Source organism: Bactrocera tryoni, chromosome 5 (assembly GCF_016617805.1).
Source record: "Bactrocera tryoni isolate S06 chromosome 5, CSIRO_BtryS06_freeze2, whole genome shotgun sequence".
Classification (NCBI taxonomy): domain Eukaryota; kingdom Metazoa; phylum Arthropoda; class Insecta; order Diptera; family Tephritidae; genus Bactrocera; species Bactrocera tryoni.
Genome location: NC_052503.1, coordinates 33,203,363 through 33,223,450, shown reverse-complemented (window position 1 = coordinate 33,223,450; position 20,088 = coordinate 33,203,363). Strand labels below are relative to the sequence as shown.

General features: G+C 35.8%; 1 protein-coding gene and 1 pseudogene across 2 annotated transcripts in view; one reads left to right on the top strand and one right to left on the bottom strand.

Moving 5' to 3' along the window:
* Positions 1-743: 743 nt before the first annotated feature.
* Positions 744-20,088, bottom strand: part of LOC120777860 — a 44,471-nt gene continuing 25,126 nt past the window's right edge. The window contains exons 7-8 of one of the 2 annotated variants that reach the window (XR_005705547.1): positions 6,035-6,148; positions 1,128-1,209 (exon numbers count right to left, since the gene is read on the bottom strand). Coding sequence is in view for 1 of the 2 variants with exons in the window: in XM_040109406.1 (XP_039965340.1) it covers positions 1,139-1,209 (71 nt within the window). In the remaining variant the exon portion in view is untranslated. Of the gene's footprint in view, positions 1,210-6,034; positions 6,149-20,088 lie in introns of both variants that reach the window. The other variant, XM_040109406.1, reaches the window with a different exon arrangement.
* LOC120776880 lies at positions 11,525-18,984 on the top strand (annotated as a pseudogene).

Below are 20,088 nucleotides of genomic sequence, written 5' to 3'. Positions count from 1 at the left end.
GTACAAATTTCAGCGCTAATCGTTAAATAATTTTAAGAACGCTGCGGAGTAGCCAATTTTTAGCGTATAAAACTCCTGATTTATTATGATTTCAATAATTTTTTAATCCTCTAGTTTATATAGCTTAATGCTTTAAAATTACTTTTTAAAAGTCTCAATTAATTACTTTTTGTGTGGGCAAAATTATTGTCCAGATTTTTTTTAAATCTCTAAAAAGTTACCGTATGTTGTGGTTTGCATGTCAAGGGCATTATTGGTCCGAACTTTTTAAAACCATACGTAGAGTCAACATCAACTTCAAAGGTGAAAGCGACATACAGATAATGCGAAAATTTTTCGGTTTGTCGCAATAAATTCATTCACTTAAAGGGTAAGTGGTTCTGGAAGGACAATGCAGCACGCTAAACAACATTTTAAATCGTCACCTAATTGGAAGGAACATTTGGTCAATCCACTTCGATCATTTTATTTGACTTTTTGTATACTGGCTCAGGTCAAAAGGAGTTAGAAATTAATATTCGGAGCATTATTTAAGGTATAAATTTAAGCCAAGAGCTTTATTATACTTCAAATCCTTGTTTTGTAGAAAACTTATGCAGCAAAAATATCGACGCTTTTATCGATTTTTCTATGTATTATTTAAAATTATAAATTTATACCTCTAAAGGGGCATTTTTTACAAATGATATTCATTTCACAATTCTTTCGCTAGTAATTTATATATACGTATGTGGACCTCTCAAAGCCATGAATTTTGCTTTTAGTTAAACAGTACATATGTAGACAATGAAATTTTGACCAGCGAAATGGCTTTTATTTTCTCAAAAAGACTGTTCTCAGTCAGCCACATCGTTTATTCTGGCAACTTTGTGTGCGATTTCGAAAAATACCATTCTTCCTCTTTCCTCGCCCTGCTGCCTGCATTTTACTGTACACAACCCTCGCATGGATTTGTGCAGCACAAAAGCAGCTTTACGTGTGTATAGTTGCACCAACAATTTTTCCGTTTCATCTACATACATTCGCGCAGCTGTTGCATTTTTTCGTTACAAATTCTGATGCTTCCCCTGCTACTATTTATATTCTTCTCCATGCGTTGCTGATTCCAGTAGAGGAGAAAATGCTCGTGATGCTACATTTACAACGGAGATGAAATGTTCACATTTATGTGCAAGCGGTTCTCCTCTACCCGTTTGTTCGGTACTCCTTCTAAAAAAAAAAAAACGAAGTGGTATAAAGCATATGAAAGTGGTAAAAGTAAGTTATGAAATATCAGCTTATCATCGAAAAACGTAGACTTAAATGGAAGCCACCAAAGTTGATAGATATTTCAATTTTACTAATTAAAGCAAAAAACCAAATTGTAAAACGTTAAGAAGATTATGGGTTTATGTGATGTGATTCACATTCTGTGGTACGATTATACCATACTCGTACCTCAATGAGGAAGGGTGGCAGTGATTCAAAAAGAAATAACAGAAAGTTTTTGACAGAATGCAGATGGTCATCAAAAAAGTCAAATGTTGTTTTTTTATTAATATTGGTAATCTTGTTGAATCTTTTGTCTGCATATAAAAATGTTTACGTTAAATAAAGGTTTTAATTAAGCAGATTTTCGACTTGGTTGGGTTGTTAGGAAAGTTTATCAAAATTTCATTTTTTTCGTATTCTCTTTGTGAATGGATAGATTCAATCAACTATTGCAATGTATAGTACCTGCGCTGTCATTGAGAAAGACGGGACTATATAATTGGTCATACATGCATATTATATGATACATAAGGAATTGACAACTCTAGAACTCTCCCTAAAATAATTTCAAAAACATCTCCAGTATAGACTTTGTACTAAAATACTGCTCAAATTGTTAAATTAAACACAAATAGTTGTAAATGGGCTGTCTCCATAAAGTTGGGTACGCCAGTGCGTATACGCACTTTTGCACAAACACTACATGCGAAGAAGCTTATTTGCTTGTCATGGTTTTGCGAATATATCATTTTTCATTGCCTACAAGTACAAACATAAGCGTAGTATGTACCAAAGTCCATACATATGTAAATAAAACAAGTAAGGAAGGGCTAAGTTCGGGTGTCACCGAACATTTTATACTCTCGCATGATAAAGTGATAATCGAGATTCCATCATCCGTCATTTACATATTTTTCAAATACAGTATTTGTGTAAAGCTTTATTCCGCTATCATCATTGGTTCCTAATGTATATGTACATACATATATTATACAGAGAAGGCATCAGATGGAATTCAAAATAGCGTTATATTGGAAAAAGGCGTGGTTGTGAACCGATTTCACCCATATTTCGTACATGTCATCAGGGTGTTAAGAAAATATTATATACCGAATTTCATTGAAATCGGTAGAGTAGTTCCTGAGATATGGTTTTTGGTCCATAAGTGGGCAACCTCACGCCCATTTTCAATTTTTAAAAAAAGCCTGGGTGCAGCTTCCTTCTGCCATTTTTTCCGTAAAATTTAGTGTTTCTGACGTTTTTTGTCAGTCGGTTAACGCACTTTTAGTGATTTTTAACAAACCCTTTGTATGAGTGGTGGGCGTGGTTATTATCCGATTTCTTCCATTTTTGAACTGTATATGGAAATACCTGAAGGAAACGACTCTGTAGAGTTTGGTTGCCATAGCTATGTGAACAAAACTATAATACTCTCCTTAGCAACTTTGTTGCGAGAGTATAAAAATAAATTGAGGGCAGAGGGACAGAAAAAGAATTATTTGACGGTCGTTTCAATATTAATATTATAAGAATAAACTCACATAGCATTTTATATACATATTAACAAAGGTAGGAGGATGGGGTCATGTGTAGAAGTTCACGCAAGTGAGGAAAGTTCTCTGATCGCCATTCACTTGGGAGTGGCCAGAAACGATTCTTTTACATATGACTCAAGCAGCTCACGACTTCCGGTCTTTGACCAAGTATCCTCTGGTTAGCCTAAGAACATCCGTTCGAAGGTGAGCTAAAGTGAGAAGGCGAAACATCCCCTGCATAGGGTTGTGCGCTGGGTTTGGGACCCGCCACGTAAAAAGCCTACCCCAATGAACAGTATAAGGGAACTGTGGAACGGCATTTCAAACTCCTTACGTACAGCTGCATCCGAAACTCTTGGTTTTCGGAAAGTGCAAAAGAACAACTGGTACGACGAGGAGTGCCGCTCCGCAGCGGAGAGAAAACAGGCTGCCTACCTCGCAACATTACGATCGACCACAACACGTGCGGGATGGGATAGATACCGAGAATTGAAGAGGGAAGCGAGACGCATCTGCAGACAGAAAAAGAAAGAGGCCGAAATGCGTGAGTATGAAGAGCTTGATAAGCTGGCCGACAGGGGTAATGCTCGAAAATTCTACGAAAAAAAAATGCGGCGGCTTACAGAAGGTTTCAAGACCGGAGCATACTCTTTGTAGAACCCCCAAAGGTGATCTAGTGACCGATGCCCAGAGCATACTTAAATTATGGAGGGAACACTTCTCCAGCCTGCTGAATGGCAGTGAATGCACAACGCCAGGAGAAAGCGAACCCGATTCCCCAATCGATGACGATGGAGCAGACGTTCCATTACCCGACCATGAAGAAGTTCGAATAGCAATTGCCCGCCTGAAGAACAACAAAGCGGAAGGGGCCGACGGATTGCCGGCCGAGCTATTCAAACACGGCGGCGAAGAACTGATAAGGTGCATGCATCAGTTTCTTTGTGGAATATGATTGGACGAAAGCATGCCCAACAATTAGAATATGTGTTCCGCCCAATCCACAAAAAGAAGACCCAACAATCTGCGCCAACTACCGTGGAATAAGTCTCCTCAACATCGCATATAAGGTTCTATCGAGCGTATTGAGTGAAAAATTAAAGTCCACTAACAACTGGATCTTATCAGTGTGGCTTTACATAGACCTGGAAAATCTACAGTCGACCAGATATTCACTATGCGCCAAATCCTGGAAAAGACCCATGAAAGGAAGATCGACACACACAATCTCTTCGTCAATTTTAAAACCGCTTTCGACAGCACTAAAAGGAGTTGCCTCTATGCCGCTATGTTTGAACTTGGTATCCTCGCAAAGCTAATACAGCTGTGTAAGCTGACGTAGAGCAATACCAAAACCTCCGTCAGGGTCGGGAAAAACCTCTTCGAGCCGTTCAATACCAAACGAGGTTTCAGACAAGGCGATTCCCTATCGTGTGACTTTTTCAACCTGCTTCTGGAGAAAATAGTTCGAGCTGCAGAACTTAGTAGAGAAGGTACCATCTTTTATAAGAGTGTACAGCTGCTGGCGTATGCTGATGATATTGATATCATCGGCCTTAACACCCGCGCCGTTAGTTCTGCTTTCTCCAGACTGGACAAGGAAGCAAAACAAATGGGTCTGGCAGTGAACGAGGGCAAGACGAAATATCTCCTGTCATCAAACAAACAGTCGTCGCACTCGCGACTTGGCACTCACGTCACTGTTGACAGTCATAACTTTGAAGTTGTAGATAATTTCGTCTATTTAGGAACCAGTATTAACACCACCAACAATGTCAGCCTGGAAATCCAACGCAGGATTGCTCTTGCCAACAGGTGCTACTTCGGACTGAGTAGGCAATTGAAAAGTAAAGTCCTCTCTCGACGAACAAAAGCAAAACTCTATAAGTCGCTCATAATTCCCGTCCTGCTATATGGTGCAGAGGCTTGGACGATGTCAACAACTGATGAGTCGACATTACGAGTTTTCGAGAGAAAAGTTCTGCGAAAGATTTATGGTCCTTTGCGCGTTGGCCACGGCGAATATCGCATTCGATGGAACGATGAGCTGTACGAGATATACGACGACATTGACATAGTTCAGCGAATTAAAAGACAGCGGCTACGCTGGCTAGGTCATGTTGTCCGGATGGACGAAAACACTCCAGCTCTGGAAAGTATTCGACGCCGTACCCGCCGGGGAAGCAGAGGAAGAGGAAGACCTCCACCCGTTGGAAGGACCAAGTGGAGAAGGACCTGGCTACGCTTGGAATATCCAATTGGCGCCACGTAGCGAAAAGGAGAAACGACTGGCGCGCTGTTGTTAGCTCGGCTATAATCGCGTAAGCGGTGTCTACGCCAATTAAGAAGAAGAAGAAGATATACATATATATATATATGTGTGAGACTTCGTAAAGAAATTAAAATAACACGTATGTGTATATGCATGTTAGGCTTTATGCGTTATACTATATGGGTCTTTATGTAGGACATCTCAGGAGAATTAAGTGCATATAACACTAGAATGCCGAAAATGGTGAAATATAATATACCGGTCAGTGTATCAGTTATCATCAAAAAACGGCGTGGAAACACATTCCTGAGTATATTTGTGTAAAATCAAAAGTTAATTTCAATCAGTTCAGATCTACTCCTAGATCTTCTACTAGCTCTGACCTTCCAAGCGATTTGTTCTTAATTTAATCAGAACCTGTGATCTAAACTTAATAACTTTAATTTACTGACTTCCCACTCTCTTATTATTATTACAAATATTTTATTATCATAAATGTCCTGGTAACGAAGGAAAATAGAGTACTAAAACTAAGTGAGTCCATTATCTATAATATAAATTAATGAAATACCAAATAACAATAAATCGCAATATTTTATAAAATAAAGTTTCGCTAACATCGCCGTCTTTGTTCTTTCTAATTGCAAAGTTTAAATTGTTCGGCTACACCTGAACTTAGCGCTTCCTGACTTCTTATAATTTTCAAACAGATAAAAGCCTTAAGCCTCTCGCTGCTTAACCTAACTATCCAAACCAATTACCGTCCCCTTTAGAATTTTACAGATTTATTAAAATTTACATATCATATTTACTCATTCTACAATACTTCGACATTAAATAAAAACCATTATCCCAAGCTAACTGATTTTAATATCATAATTGAAATCTATACACATATTTATATACATTTACATAGTATACGTATGTGTGTATATTGAGTTGGAAATATGACCCGCAGAAAATTGCTAATTCTTACCCGTATCTGTGGATTCCCGCAAGTCCTTTCCGGTAATTTTGATATTGTGATATCACGCACAACAGACAGCAATACTAAGTGGCGATACAATGGAAAGAAACGACATGAATAAGACTAAAATGGGAAGGAAAAGCCAATAAGATATAATAAATTAGTGGCAGCGGAGAAATTGTTTCATTATACTCATGGGGTACTCGTATTCATGTCTACGCGAATACAATACGGCTTGCGATATACAGTGAATTCAAAAAGTGTTCACGTATAGTAAAAAATAGTGCATTGCAGCTGATCTTTAGAAAATTTAATATTCAAATTAAATTATGTTTTACGAAAAGTAAAATAAATTTGATCAAAAACTTTTTAACATAAACAAGCACTTCATTTAATAATCTCTTTTGGCTATAAAGTAATACAATTCATGTGTACACTATTTGAACTTTAAGGTAAAGAAACGATTGAAGTTCAATAACTAATAACTTGTGGAACCGCCTTTAGCTTTTACGACTGCTTTAATACGGTCAGGTATATAATTAGTTAGATTATCTAAAATTTCCGGAGAAAAGCTATTCAAAACTCGTTCAACTTGAGTCCACAGTTCATCTATGGTTTTTGGTGTTTCTCTTTAAACAATTAACCGTTTTTTAACAATAGCCCATAAATTTTAAACAGGATTCTATCGAGTACCTAAGCTGGACACTCCACCACCCGAATTCCATTTTTTTTCATCAAAGATTTTGTAATACGGGCGGTATGTTTAGGGTCTTTGTCTTGCATGTGTAACACATTACAGGGTTCACTTCCAAAAATCTCGAAGCTAGAAATAAGTGAATCCTTTAGAATGCTAAAATAGTCCGAACCTCCATTATTCCGTTAATTCGACATAATTTTCCTACCTTTCCCCAACAAAAACAACCTCACACCATAAGTAAATGATGTTTAAGTGTGCGCAGCATATTCCTATGACCCCATCGCTTGTCATATCATGTCCAAATGCGTCTGTTTGATTTAATATGATTAATTTTCGTTTCGTCAGACCAAATTACTAGTTTGAACTGTTCGCTTATCCAGGTTTTATGTTCTTTTGCAAATTTCATACTAGCCGCTTTGTTCTTCGCTGACATGTACGGTTTTTTATCATTAATCTTGCACGCATGTTGGAACTTTTCAGCGAATTTCGAATGGTATCGTTGCGTACTCTAGTGCCTAAAGACGACAATAACACTTTCTTAGTCTCCACAGCGTTTTTAGCTGATTCAGTCATGATAAGACGCCGTAAAGGCCTTTCTATTTCAGGAGTGGCTTTTTAGGCCTACCTATATTTTTGTGTGGTATGTTAATTTTGTCTTGTTTTTTTATTTTGCTGGTGACACAAAATTAAATTTTATGTTTTTGAGCAATCTCTCTAACTGTAGGCAATTCTAGAGGATTTAACCAATTTTTATTTAAGCCTTGCAAGGAAACAGGTTAAATTCGTCATAAATTATCCGTTACAATGGCCGTCTACTCCAAGTTGCAGTGATAAGTTACGAGTCGAAACGTAATGATGTTCTTTCGGTACTTCCACATTCGGCAAACATATTTACTAACCTGACAATGGTCCATCTTCATTTTTAATTATACGAAGAGACGTGTGTGTTATTATATACATTACCCACATAACCTAAAATTATTTGAATAAGGGTACGAAACTGCAAATTATCAATTGTCAGTTAAATTTTTGACCTGTTAAGTATTATAGAGGGTTTTCAGATATTTCTGCTTAAGTTTCTTAAAATTCAGTACATGAGTCTAACTGCTGTGGTCAGGTAGTCCTTGTAACTATTTATTACTCACGGCTTTCAGCATTTGACAATGCATGTCTATAGGACTCTCGCGTAATTTGAGTTATGCTCTTTGTGAATAACAAAAATTAAATTACTTAGGCAGCAACCGTATAAATCGGATCGAGCAAACCAAAACAACATGGACACTTCCGCTAAACTTCGCAGAAAATACTGTAACTTTAGCTATTATTTTAGTAGTCCTGCCACATAATACGGATAGTGCTACCATAAATCCTACATGTGTTTTTTTCTTTTTGATAGCTTACTGTTTTAGTAAGTTTATAACCTTGTAATAGGAACATTACTATATTCTGAAAATAAGTTAAATGTAGAAAAATTGTGCTAGAAATCATATTGTATATCCACAAAATTATTTAAAAATGTCAGCATATCCGAAAAGATTCAATTATATTATTAACCAGCAGTATCATTAACACCATGATATACTTAAGATGTGGTATACTTTCCAAAAACTGTCTGTCTGTCTGTATATATACGAACTAGTCCCTCAGTTTTTAAGATATCGTTTTGAAATTTTGCAAACGTCATTTTCTCTTCAAGAAGCTGCTCATTTGTCGGAACGGCCGATATCGAACCATTATAACATATAGCTGCCATACAAACTGAACGATCGGTATCAAGTTCTTGTATGGACAACTTTCACATTTGACAAGATATATACACGAAATTTGGTATATATTTTTTCCAAAAGCAACTATGTAATCTCCGCAAAAATTGATCAGATCGGTTGACTATAGCATATAGCTTCCATACAAACTGAACACATAGTTACTAACAAAAATCCACCTGTGAAGGGTATTTAGCTTCGGTGCAACCGAAGTTAACGTTTTTCTTGTTTTTTTTTCTCTCATTGAGCGTTTAATAAGAGGCTAAAGAGCTTGGATAAATGTTTGTAGAATATATTCGTAATTGACCATCTGTTGCATATGTACGTATTGGATTTTATGAAAATTCTTTGCATGGGTAAGTTTCGGTAGCCATGCCCTGCAGGGTTAGTAGTTTTACTATTTCACAGAAGATCGTACATTTTTACTAAAGAGATGCAGATGAATAAATTACCGTACATTTTCACTACAGGGCTTTGGTAATCAGCAAATGCATTCAAACACGGCTCTGATCGAAAATCACATAACAAACTGATATATCTTTCCACAGTTTTTCATCTTCAGCAAATAAGGAAGATTACTTAAGGGAGCAAATGCATGAGTAATCTAGAAAATTGTTAAAAATTAAGCAGGGTGAAATGGGTATAAATATCTAAACAGTTCAGACAAAGCTCATACTTTAATTATACTCCTAAGTTATGAAAATGTAGAGGGTGTAAAATATATTGAGAACTCCAAATACTTTAGTATAAAAATGCTGATTTGATAACTAGTGTCTCATTCATTGCTAAAATTTTATCTCATACACACTACTTGTTGAAGATATTTTCGGAGCAGCAAAAGGTGTAGATATAATTATCAATGTTTTTCTATCTAATTGATTTTTGCTAAACTAATTTTCGTTTTAACCGGAGAATAAATTATCGTTGTGTTATAAATCATATTGTTGGGCCCATAGCATAGTTGTATTATTTGAATTTGTGCTATGAATAAAGTTTATAGGAAATATGGAGATCTTCATAGCCTAGAGCTGGTAAAAGTGTCTCATAGATTTTAGAGAATAACAAAAGAAGGAAGACAAAAGAAAACAACAATTTCGTTAATTAGCTTAAGCCCCCTGAGCAGGTTTTCATCATTATACACATTTTTTGGGAAAATTCCGTTTTATTCTCCAACATAGCTTCTATACCCTTATTATAGCTACCTTTCTACTTTTCGATACCGTTGTTACAGTCTCAACGGTTAACTCTTCACTATTCAAAAATTCCTTTTAAGGTATTATTTGTTTGAGGTCAGTAAACAAGAACAAGTCACTATGTTATGTAAAACACTTTCCTCTTATATCTTTAAAGTATCAGCTATTCCAAACTGTTGCACTATACTAAGTTTTAAACGAAGTTTGTAATATTCAGAAGGAACGTAATACATTAACATACTGAGTCGATTTAGCCACTTCATCTGTTTTTGAGATATATATCTGAAGGTTTGCACATCCTTTTTTCTTTTCAAGAAGGTGTTCATTTGTAGAAACGCGTTTGTTTGGTTCTTAGTTTTTTTATGTTTTTCCCCTAAAAGACTCTATGGAACTCCACTGGACTAGTGTATTCGGTGTTAATATTACCTAGATATATAGAAGTTATTAAAGCTATTATGATTGGTTCCTTTGCCTTGTGGAAAATCTGAGTTATACTCAAAATCCATTTTTTTTTTGCAACCAATATTTATATTCGTTTCATAAAAAAGTAATGTATTTTTCTATTCCGCATAACCACAGCTATTAGGTTGGGATGCAAGGCACAAATATGCCTTCAGTTGTATGCAAATATACCTTTTAAATAGTTTAAATAAAATTTTATTGGATTCAACATAAATCTGCCATGCATCCGCTATTATTTTCAAATTGAAGACTCGAAACCCTTTTTACATTTCAAATTTTATGTGACGCATATTAAATGCTTGTAAATGTGAAGCGTTGCTCAAGTATGTGTGTGTGCAAATAAAAGCTAAACTAAAACAAACAAGTTTAATTTGAATGAAAATTGTGGGTGTACATGGCTGAATAGTTCGCCGAATTCACTGAATCTCAACAACAATTGTGGTATACTTTATCCGCCTGTGTATGTGTAAAAATAACACATATGTGCTAGTGTTTGCGAATAGCTGTGTAGGAAAACAAAGTTCTCACAAAACTACTGTGTGATTATTATTGCTTACGTGAATCATTAAATTTTTAAATTTTGTTATATGCTAATTTTCATACTAACCTTGACATAACCTACAAAACGACGCTATGCAGGATTAGTTTGGATATTGCGTTCAACAGTTTTAGACGTGTAAACATGGAGTTCACTAATGCCGAAATTCGCGGTATTTTAAAGTTTTCCTTGATTAAAGGCAAATCCGGTAGAGAAACGTTCCGTGAGATTAATGGTGTTTTGGGGGATGGTACTCTATTACTTCAGACTGCGAAGGAATGGTTTCGACAATTCAGAGCGGGTGAAAACAGCACCATGGATAAGCCAGCCGGCGAAAGACCTGTGACGACGAATACCGATTAAATCATAGAAAACATCGAGTTAGACCAGCATGTCGCATTTCGTGGCATCGCCCAGAAGATGTGAATTAGTCGCCAAACCATTTTAAACCGTCTGCAGAAGGCTGGATACACAAATAAGCCGCATGATTTGACGCAAAAAACTTTCTGGACCGAATCAACGCCTGTGATATGTGCTGAAACGGAACGAACTCGACCCAAATTTAAGCGGATGATGACTGGCGACAAAAAATGGACCACATACGACAATATCAATAGAAAACGGTCGTGGTCGAAGGCCGGTGAATCATCCCAAACCGTGGACAAGCCGGGATTGACGGCCAGGAAGGTTTTGCTGTGTGTGTAGTAGGAATGGAAGGGAATCATTCACCATGAGCTACTCCCATATGACCAGACGCTTAATTATACCATCTACTGCGAACAACTGGACCGCTTGAAGCAGGCGATCGACCAGAAGCGTCCAGAATTGGCCAACAGGAAGGGTGTAATGTTCCACCAGGACAACACCAGACCATACACTTCGTTGATGACTCGTCAGAAGCTACGGAAGCTCAGATGGGAAGTTTTATGGCATCCACCATATAGGCCGGACATAGCGCCAAGTGATTACTACCTGTTCCTGTCCATTGCGAACGACCTTGTTGGTTGTAGTAAAGGTGAACTCAAAAGAGGCTTTTGAAAAGTGGCTGTCCGAGTTCTACGCAAATAAAGAGGGAAGCTTCTACGAGAGGGGATTATGAAGTTGCCGTCTAGATGAACACAGATTATCGAACGAAAAGGTGCATATTTGAACTAAATCTGATCACTGTAACACTTTTTATAAAGCTTTGAATAAAGAGCAAAAAAGCGGAAGGGAGATATTTGATATATGCCTCTAAAACTTTCCCAAAAATGTGGAAGTTCGTGAGGAAATCATGTGCAATATGAAGAGTTCATTAATATAAAAGGGCTGTTTATAAGGAGCAAAAAATACCATATTTCAACTTGGGACAATGAAAAAAGTTGGATCACTTTTAAGTTACTATACATATATGTATATATGACGGAAGGATAACACTTTTGTGCCAAACGTTATCCCTTATTGGTGTATCAAAGTTTTGCCGTTTAATGTATAAGCACATAATCATCAAATCATCATGAAAACGCAGTCAAATCAAAATGACAGACAAAAATTGCCATAATAGGCACATCATAATTTTAACACTCCTTTTGTATACAAATATTTATGCATCCTTCTAGTTAGAAGATGTGAAGTTATTCTTTACAAAGAATTCCCTTTCACGCAAAATCAGTACCTCGCTACCTTAAGATAAGAAAGGCAAATAATCTATAAATGAAAAACTTTCGGGAAACTAAACATTAGATTTATAATCGAAATGTTGATTCTTAAATTCACCTTTTTATTTATTTTTTTTTTTTTTTTGAGTTCCTTATAAGTATACCCCAAAATGTCTTTAAATAACGAATTCACTGAAGCAATATTCCTCAAGCCTTATGCATATTTAAAAACATACCTAAAATGAAAACAAAGCATTGCTTTGGAAGAAAGATGCTCCACTGGGATTAGGAAATGCATGCAAATGTTCAACGAAATATTGAAATGAAAAGTTCAAAGGTTTCGGGTGTCCCATCAAGTTGCCTTGGTAGCAATAATTCCAGCTGGCAAAAACCACTTAATTTGTGTCATACTCATTTACAAATGTAGGTATGGTGTAGGAAACGACTACGAGAAAGTCAAATATTTGTTAGTAAGTTATATATTATTGACAGCATGAAAAGAAAGTGCTTTTAAGCCGCTATATCTGTATTTGATATCTCCGCAGAACTAATACGACTATGTAATCTAACGTGTAGCAATATCAAAAGTTCCATTAGGATCGGAAAGGACGTCTCCGAGCCATTCGATACCAAACGAGGATTCAGACAAGGTGACTTTCTTTCGTGCGACTTCTTCAACCTATTTTTGGAAAATATTATACAGCTGCTGGCGTAAGCCGATTATATTGATATATTGGGCTCAAAATCTGCGCCGTTAATTCTGCTTTCTCCAGGTTGGACAAAAAAGTGAAGCAAATGGTTCTGGTAATGAACGAAGGCAAGATGAAATATCTCCTGTTGACAGTCATAACTTCGCAGTCGTAGATAATTTCGTTTATCTTGGAACCAGTACTAACACTAACAACAAGTCATGAAATGCAACACAGAATAACTCTTGCCAACAAATGCTACTTCGTATTGAGTAGGCAATTGAGAAGTATAGTAAAATTCTCTCTCGACGAACAAAAACCAAAACTCTATAGGTCACTCATTGTTCCCGTCCTGCTATATGGTGCAATAGCATGGACGATGACAACAATTGATGAGTCGACTTTGCGAGTTTTCGAGAGAAAGGTTCTGCGGAAGATTTATGGTCCTTTGCGCGTTGGCCACGGCGAATTTCGCATTTGATGGATCGATAAGCTGTACGAGATATAAGACGGCATTGACATAGTTCAGCGAATTAAAATACAGTGGCTACGCTGGCTAGGTTATGTCGTCCGAATGCACGAAAACACTCCAGCTTTGAAAGTATTGGACGCAGTACCCGTCGGGGGAAGCAGGTAAAGAAGAAGACTCTGTTGGAGAAATCAAGTGGAGATGGATTTGGCTGCACATGGTATCTCGAATTGACGCCAAATTGCAAATAGAAGAAACGACTGGCGCGCTGTTGTAAACTCTGCTATAACAGCGTAAAAGGTGTCTACTCCAATAAAGAAAAAGTTGTATGTCGTTCTCCCTAATAACGGTCATACTTCTTCAGTATATACCGCATTTTCGAGACGCTAATGAAATTCCTCATCTACCTCGTAATAATGTTAAACTGTAGATGGTGCCATCGTTAAGGGGACTAAGGTCAAGTGATTTACGACCCTCATACGAATAAGTAAAGCTAAATGTTAGTTGTTTTCTATCTTGCCCGCTAATTAAGAAAAATCCTAAAAATGAACAACCGAGAAATCAATCGCTATCAATCTGTTCGATCTTCGGTCACTATTTCTCTTCTAGCTTCGAAAATATTTCGAATTCCTATCTACAGCTTTGGGGACATAGATAGTTTTTAAAGAGGTTTAAGCAAAAAAAAATTTGATTTTTTTAAGCTTCTAAAGGTAACTATTGTCTCACAAATAATCCAGCACAATGTTTATTTACGTATTGTCAAGTATTTAGGTAACACCACTTGACTGCTATGACCTGGCTGGTTTCGCAGTTCCATGTGTACGTAGTAAACAGAATGAACACTGACATCTCGACAAATAAGTTTAATTGACTGATAGTAACATTTCTGCATAAACATTCCACAGTGTCTGCAGCAACAGTTTATTTTTTCATACATAATTCACTTACGGTTTACCAGCTCTCTCATTTCCACACTCTATTTATCTGTTTTTCTTTCTATATACACACGGCTACTTCACATCGAAGGATAATCCTTGGTTTTATTTCTGGATAGTGGCGGCCATTGTGTCCTCAAGTTATGCTTACACGTGGGACATTAAAATGGATTGGTGCCTCTTTGATGCCAAGGCTGGTGATAATCGCTTTTTGCGTGAAGAAATTGTCTACTCGTCGACGGTAAGTGCTTGTCGGCATTACAGTTTTCTCACACACACGCACACTCATATAAAAATATGCAGAGATATTTCAAGTTGGAGTATTTTGCTGGCAACAGCTCGTTGGTTACGCCCCAAACACTTTACAGTTGTAAATTGACATGATTTTTTGCCCAATTAGGCAGCTATTTACTTATTGTTTATGTATTGTACGTTCCTTTGTTTCTAACGTTGTATTTTCGACTTATTTATCTTGCACAGTAGTTCTACTACTTTGGCATTGTGGAAGATTTAGTGCTACGTTTCGGTTGGACCGTATCGATGAGCTTAATTGAAGCGGGTTATATGGAGGGTGACGTAATGATGACCATACTCAGCCCGTTGGAGATGTTTCGTCGTTTCATTTGGAACTATTTTCGCCTGGAAAACGAACACTTGAATAATTGTGGTAAATTTCGTGCAATACGTGATATTTCGGTGGCGCCCATGGATTGCTCGGATCAGGTGAGTGTTTCTTGGCTATGTGCGTTAATTGCATCATTTATTAAAGTTAGGTAACGATAATAAATTAGGGAAGAATATTAATTTAAGCTATTCATAATGCAAAAAAAAAATATGTACAAACATTTTAAGTTAGGTGCTTGGGTTTACGAGGGCGTTCTGATAAGTCACTATTCATTGGTGTATACACTCACCGTTTAATGGTTCAAGATAAGTTCAATATAGGTACGATAACCATCAAAATTTTAAGCGAAGCGGACCGCATTTATGTTTTGCTCATGCGTGGAAGAGGTCGTGTCTGCTGAAACACTGATAAAGCTATATCGGTCGGTGATTCGAACCAGTTTTTGAAAAGGAAATTGTGAGACGAAATCGTACATGGGTATTTGATTAGCCTATCCCGGGTATCTCAAAAATATTGCCCTAGACAAAAGTGTGCTTTAGCAAACTGCTTATTGAAGGAGGCCGGGATGACTGAGACTGCCTTCTGGGAATCATAAGATGTGAGTTGCATTAATAATCTAAACAAGTAAAACCGTCACAGGACTGTATTACAGAGACGATTTGAAGCAAAAAAAAAAACCAACCCCAATTAAACAGGGCACTGGCTCACAACTCTGCCATCGCTACGGCCAAAGCGGCCAAGTGCTACCTCAATGGCCTCATCCTTCGATTTTTTTTCCTTCCGATTTATTTCTGTTTGTTCATTCGAAAAGATCGCTCATTTGGCACAAGAAAACACTTTTTTCAAGATGGCTTGAAAAGTCATTGAGTCAAGAGTATGGCGTATCGAAAGAAGACTGTCTAAAGTTTCTTGTGGGTTAAATGCTTCAAAGAACACCCTTGTAATGCTTACTATTTGGCTTTAATCCAATTTATGAAGTTCGCTATACTTGTATAACGGCAGTTATTACTGTTGACATTTAATTATTTCTTTTACTTAAACTGTCATCCCTAAATTTTATAAATTATTGGCTTTTTGCATTAACATCTTACCATATGCATTATTGGTATATATGTACATAGTGTGGCTAGATATATATTTGTAACTTGTTTGTTTTTGTTAGACGACAATCGTTGCGTGAGCATAGAGAATTTGTTAATGCAAACTTAGTCCTGCCATAAGTTCTGTTACAAGTTCAGGCTAATTCGTCCTCTTTCTATGCATTCTAAACTTTGGTAGAGACCAAATACTGTTCATTTCACGGTGCAAAACAGTAGGTCGTACAATAAATACATATCCTCCAACCATAGAAACTAATGCAGTAAAAATTTAAATACTCTTGCCCAATTTCTAAATTTACAGTGCATGTATTCATACATGCATGGTATACATACATAGGTCTGTGACTGTCTAGATTTGTATGTATTCTCATAGGCATTTATGTCGAAAGCTGCGCACAAATTTAACTTTTATATATTGTATTTATATATTTTTTTGTAATTTGCATTTGCTTGTACTCTCAAAATGATTTCTATTTTCTTTCTGTAGAAATAATCAGTAAAACAAACATACATACTTGCTTGTTCTTATTCTTTTTTACAGCCTTTGTCTACACCAGTTTTATGTAATAGAATTTTCAATGTTACATAAATGTTTAGCCAATTGTTGTTCACAGAGTTTGACTCTTCTTTTCGCTTCAACGAGCGCAGGTAAAAGGTAAGCAAATACCAATGATATTTTATCTGCCTTTGCTTTAAGGGTCCGTTATTTTCCAAATTAAATTTTGCACACCCCCTCTGAATTACGTTCTCCGAAACTGACTATTTCATAGTACTTTTATACAAAATTTAGGTTAAAAATTTTATTCAAAAAAGAATTCAAATATACCAGTATAAAAGGGTTAGTATTTTGTATAATATTTTAATCCATCTATGAATCGATTTTCACAAACTTCTTTTGAGTCGAAGTTTTCAACAGCAAAATTAACAATAACAACCACTTGATGGGTCAAACAAAAAGATGGTTGCATTAAAACAACGCAACCAATATTCATAGTATTAGTCCAAATTAAGAGTTTGACCAAAAAGAAGCTGCTCACAGTAAATGGTTCCCTGCCAATCCCACCAAACATATATCAAAACCAAAATTGGGCATGATTGACACTTACAATATCAGGACCATAAAGACTACTCGCAATTTCATCGGCTTGAATTGCGTTTTCGCTTTTATAGAAGAAACTTTCTAAAATATTACGTATTTTCTTATTGCTGGTGTTAATATTTGACGCGTGTTCAAGCATTATTGACTGCAAGGATTTTCTTAGTAGGACATTTCTTTCAAACGCCCAATTGTGTAACTCAATCGCACTACAACGCGGGATGTAGATTACTAAACCCATCTATAGGAATAATGGTGGATTTTTTACTAGACTCAATGTATTAGGAATAATATATATACATATATTTATATACTACATTATTTGAGGTAAGTATTTAGGAAGGTCACAGCTCACGTAAGGGACGCATGAAAGCTATGTTGTGTTGACGCTTAACTCATAACGCTTTATAGGATATGTGTGCTAAACAGAATTGTCGAAGATTGTTTCTAAGACTTGACAATATCCTTAGCCAATGCTAGCCTTCCGGTCGCTCAATTGATTGATATTTGTGTCAAGAGGAAGGATGGAAGTAAGTTAAGAATTCTATTAAATATGTACATAAAGTACAAAGTCTAAAGTGAGTGTTTGGTGGATCAAAAGCTTGCGGTTGACGAATTCCATGCACACAACAGAATACATATTGTTTCACTATCTATTAGAATACGTATGTAGGACCAGTGAACTCGATCATACGGTCTGGAAAACTTCATTTGCCCATGAAAGGACACTGCTTTCAGGACATTTCAGCTATCCAAAAGGCGACGACCGATATTCTCAAGAGCATTCCGAAAAATGACCTTAAACACTCATTTGAAATGCTAATTGACCGGGCTAAATGCTGTATCGAAGCACAAGGAAACTACTTTGAATAAAAAAATATAACTTTTGAAAAATATTAATTTTTTGTTGTTTTTTTAACAGTCCGTTTTCTTTTCGACAGACCTTGTATAACGGTAAACACATTTGACTTTATTAGAAAAAAAATATAGGTGGGCTTGTCCTATATTTTGGCATTATGTAAGCAATATTTTATCAAACATTTACCTTAGCGTTGAGCATTCAATCTTGTTCTAACGTCGGCACGACTTTGGCAGCTTTCAAAATGTATTTACGGCGGCGTCACTTATGCGCGAAAAGTTCAGAAAGTTGCAAGATTTGCAAAGGAAATGGAGGAAAATCACATGTCAGCATGTTATTTTTGTTTGCCTAAAGGCAAATGTTATTTCCTTTATGTATGTATAATATACTTTACTAAGTAAAATGAGTTTGGGTTTTATACATCGGCTGCAACATATATGTATATAGGTATTTTGAATAAGTCTTTAGTAAATAATAATAATTTCGATTCTATATATGCTTTTATGTTTCGCTAACCATAATTGAATAAAATGGATTTCGGGGAGATTGTAAATATTTTAAGATTTTAAAAGAAATATATTTGCCATAATATATAATAATTAAGGAATTCATGTTCTGATTTGATTTTTATTGTCAAATTAAGGCAGTCTCTCAAATAGGTTACCTAGTTGTCTGAATTTGAATTGTAGGTGAAAAAATCCACACTTTTCATATTTCTACATATTCTCTTTTTACTTACATAGCTACAATAAAATTCCATGCCAAATTTATAAATAGAAGAGCTCATTTTATTTATTTAAATTAATTAGTATTTTTTTCAATAATTTGATTCATTATTCATCAACATATTTGCCTCACAGTCTAGTAAAATAAAGCATATCATGGCGGATGAGTAACGTTATTAGTTGTACAATCATTTTGGTTCAATAATGGTTGGCCGATGTGACAGTATTTCAAAATAATATGATTAATGCTTAAGAGAGTTTCAATTTGACCGAATGGATTAACACTTTCATTGCGCTATATTCCGGCACTGAATAATTTTCGTTAGCAGCAAAAAAATAATAAAATGTGTAAATGTTATCGAAAAAGGAATTAAACAATTATATTAGAATGTAAATTAAAGGAATATGTATTAGTAATGTCAGTATATATAATTTAACAACTGCAATTTGACAGAACTAGTTTCAATATGAATATTGCAGATCGCTAACAAGCATATTTACAACTTCACCTACCCTTACCCTTAATCACCATATGAGATCTTCCGAAAAATGTGCTATATAAACTATGCAAACTGGTTGGTGTTTATGCTATCAACAGAAAATTAATTCAATTGCCTTTCTTTTTATTTTAGTTCCAGTTTTCATTGTAATCCATTTCAAACAAGTAAATCCAGAAATAAATTTTAAGCCGTCTATCTGATAACATAACATTAAAAACATATACATATGTATACGTATCGTATATTTGCATCTTCATTCAGAAATCTACACATGTGCCCTTATAATTTCAATTGTGTCTGCTCAAAATCATCGTCAATGTTTGCTTTCACTTAACTGACATAGATGAAACCAAAGTGATGTTTGGTTTGGGATTTTCTTTTTAAACTTTGGAAATTAAATTTTCTGTAGTTAGCCAATTGCTTGCGTTTTACACCTGAGATTTTAGACGAAATTATTTTGTAATTGTTTGTTGAACTGCATTTGAGGTTACGAGAATTATTATATATGAATATGCAAAAATATAAGTTTTTTACATATTTATTTTGAAAAATTTGGGAATTATTTATTCTGAATATGCTAGTGATAACCTTTGTACTTAAAGTGACGCATTATGTGTTTATATATCGATCAACTATAGATAAGGCACAAGAATGATGGAGACACCCGCAAATGATGACGATATTAGAGAAGGTGAAGAGACAATGCAGAAAAACGGCCAATTTGCCTGTAAACCGTAAATAAAAACGTAAAACTTGTTTAAAATATTGAAGTAGA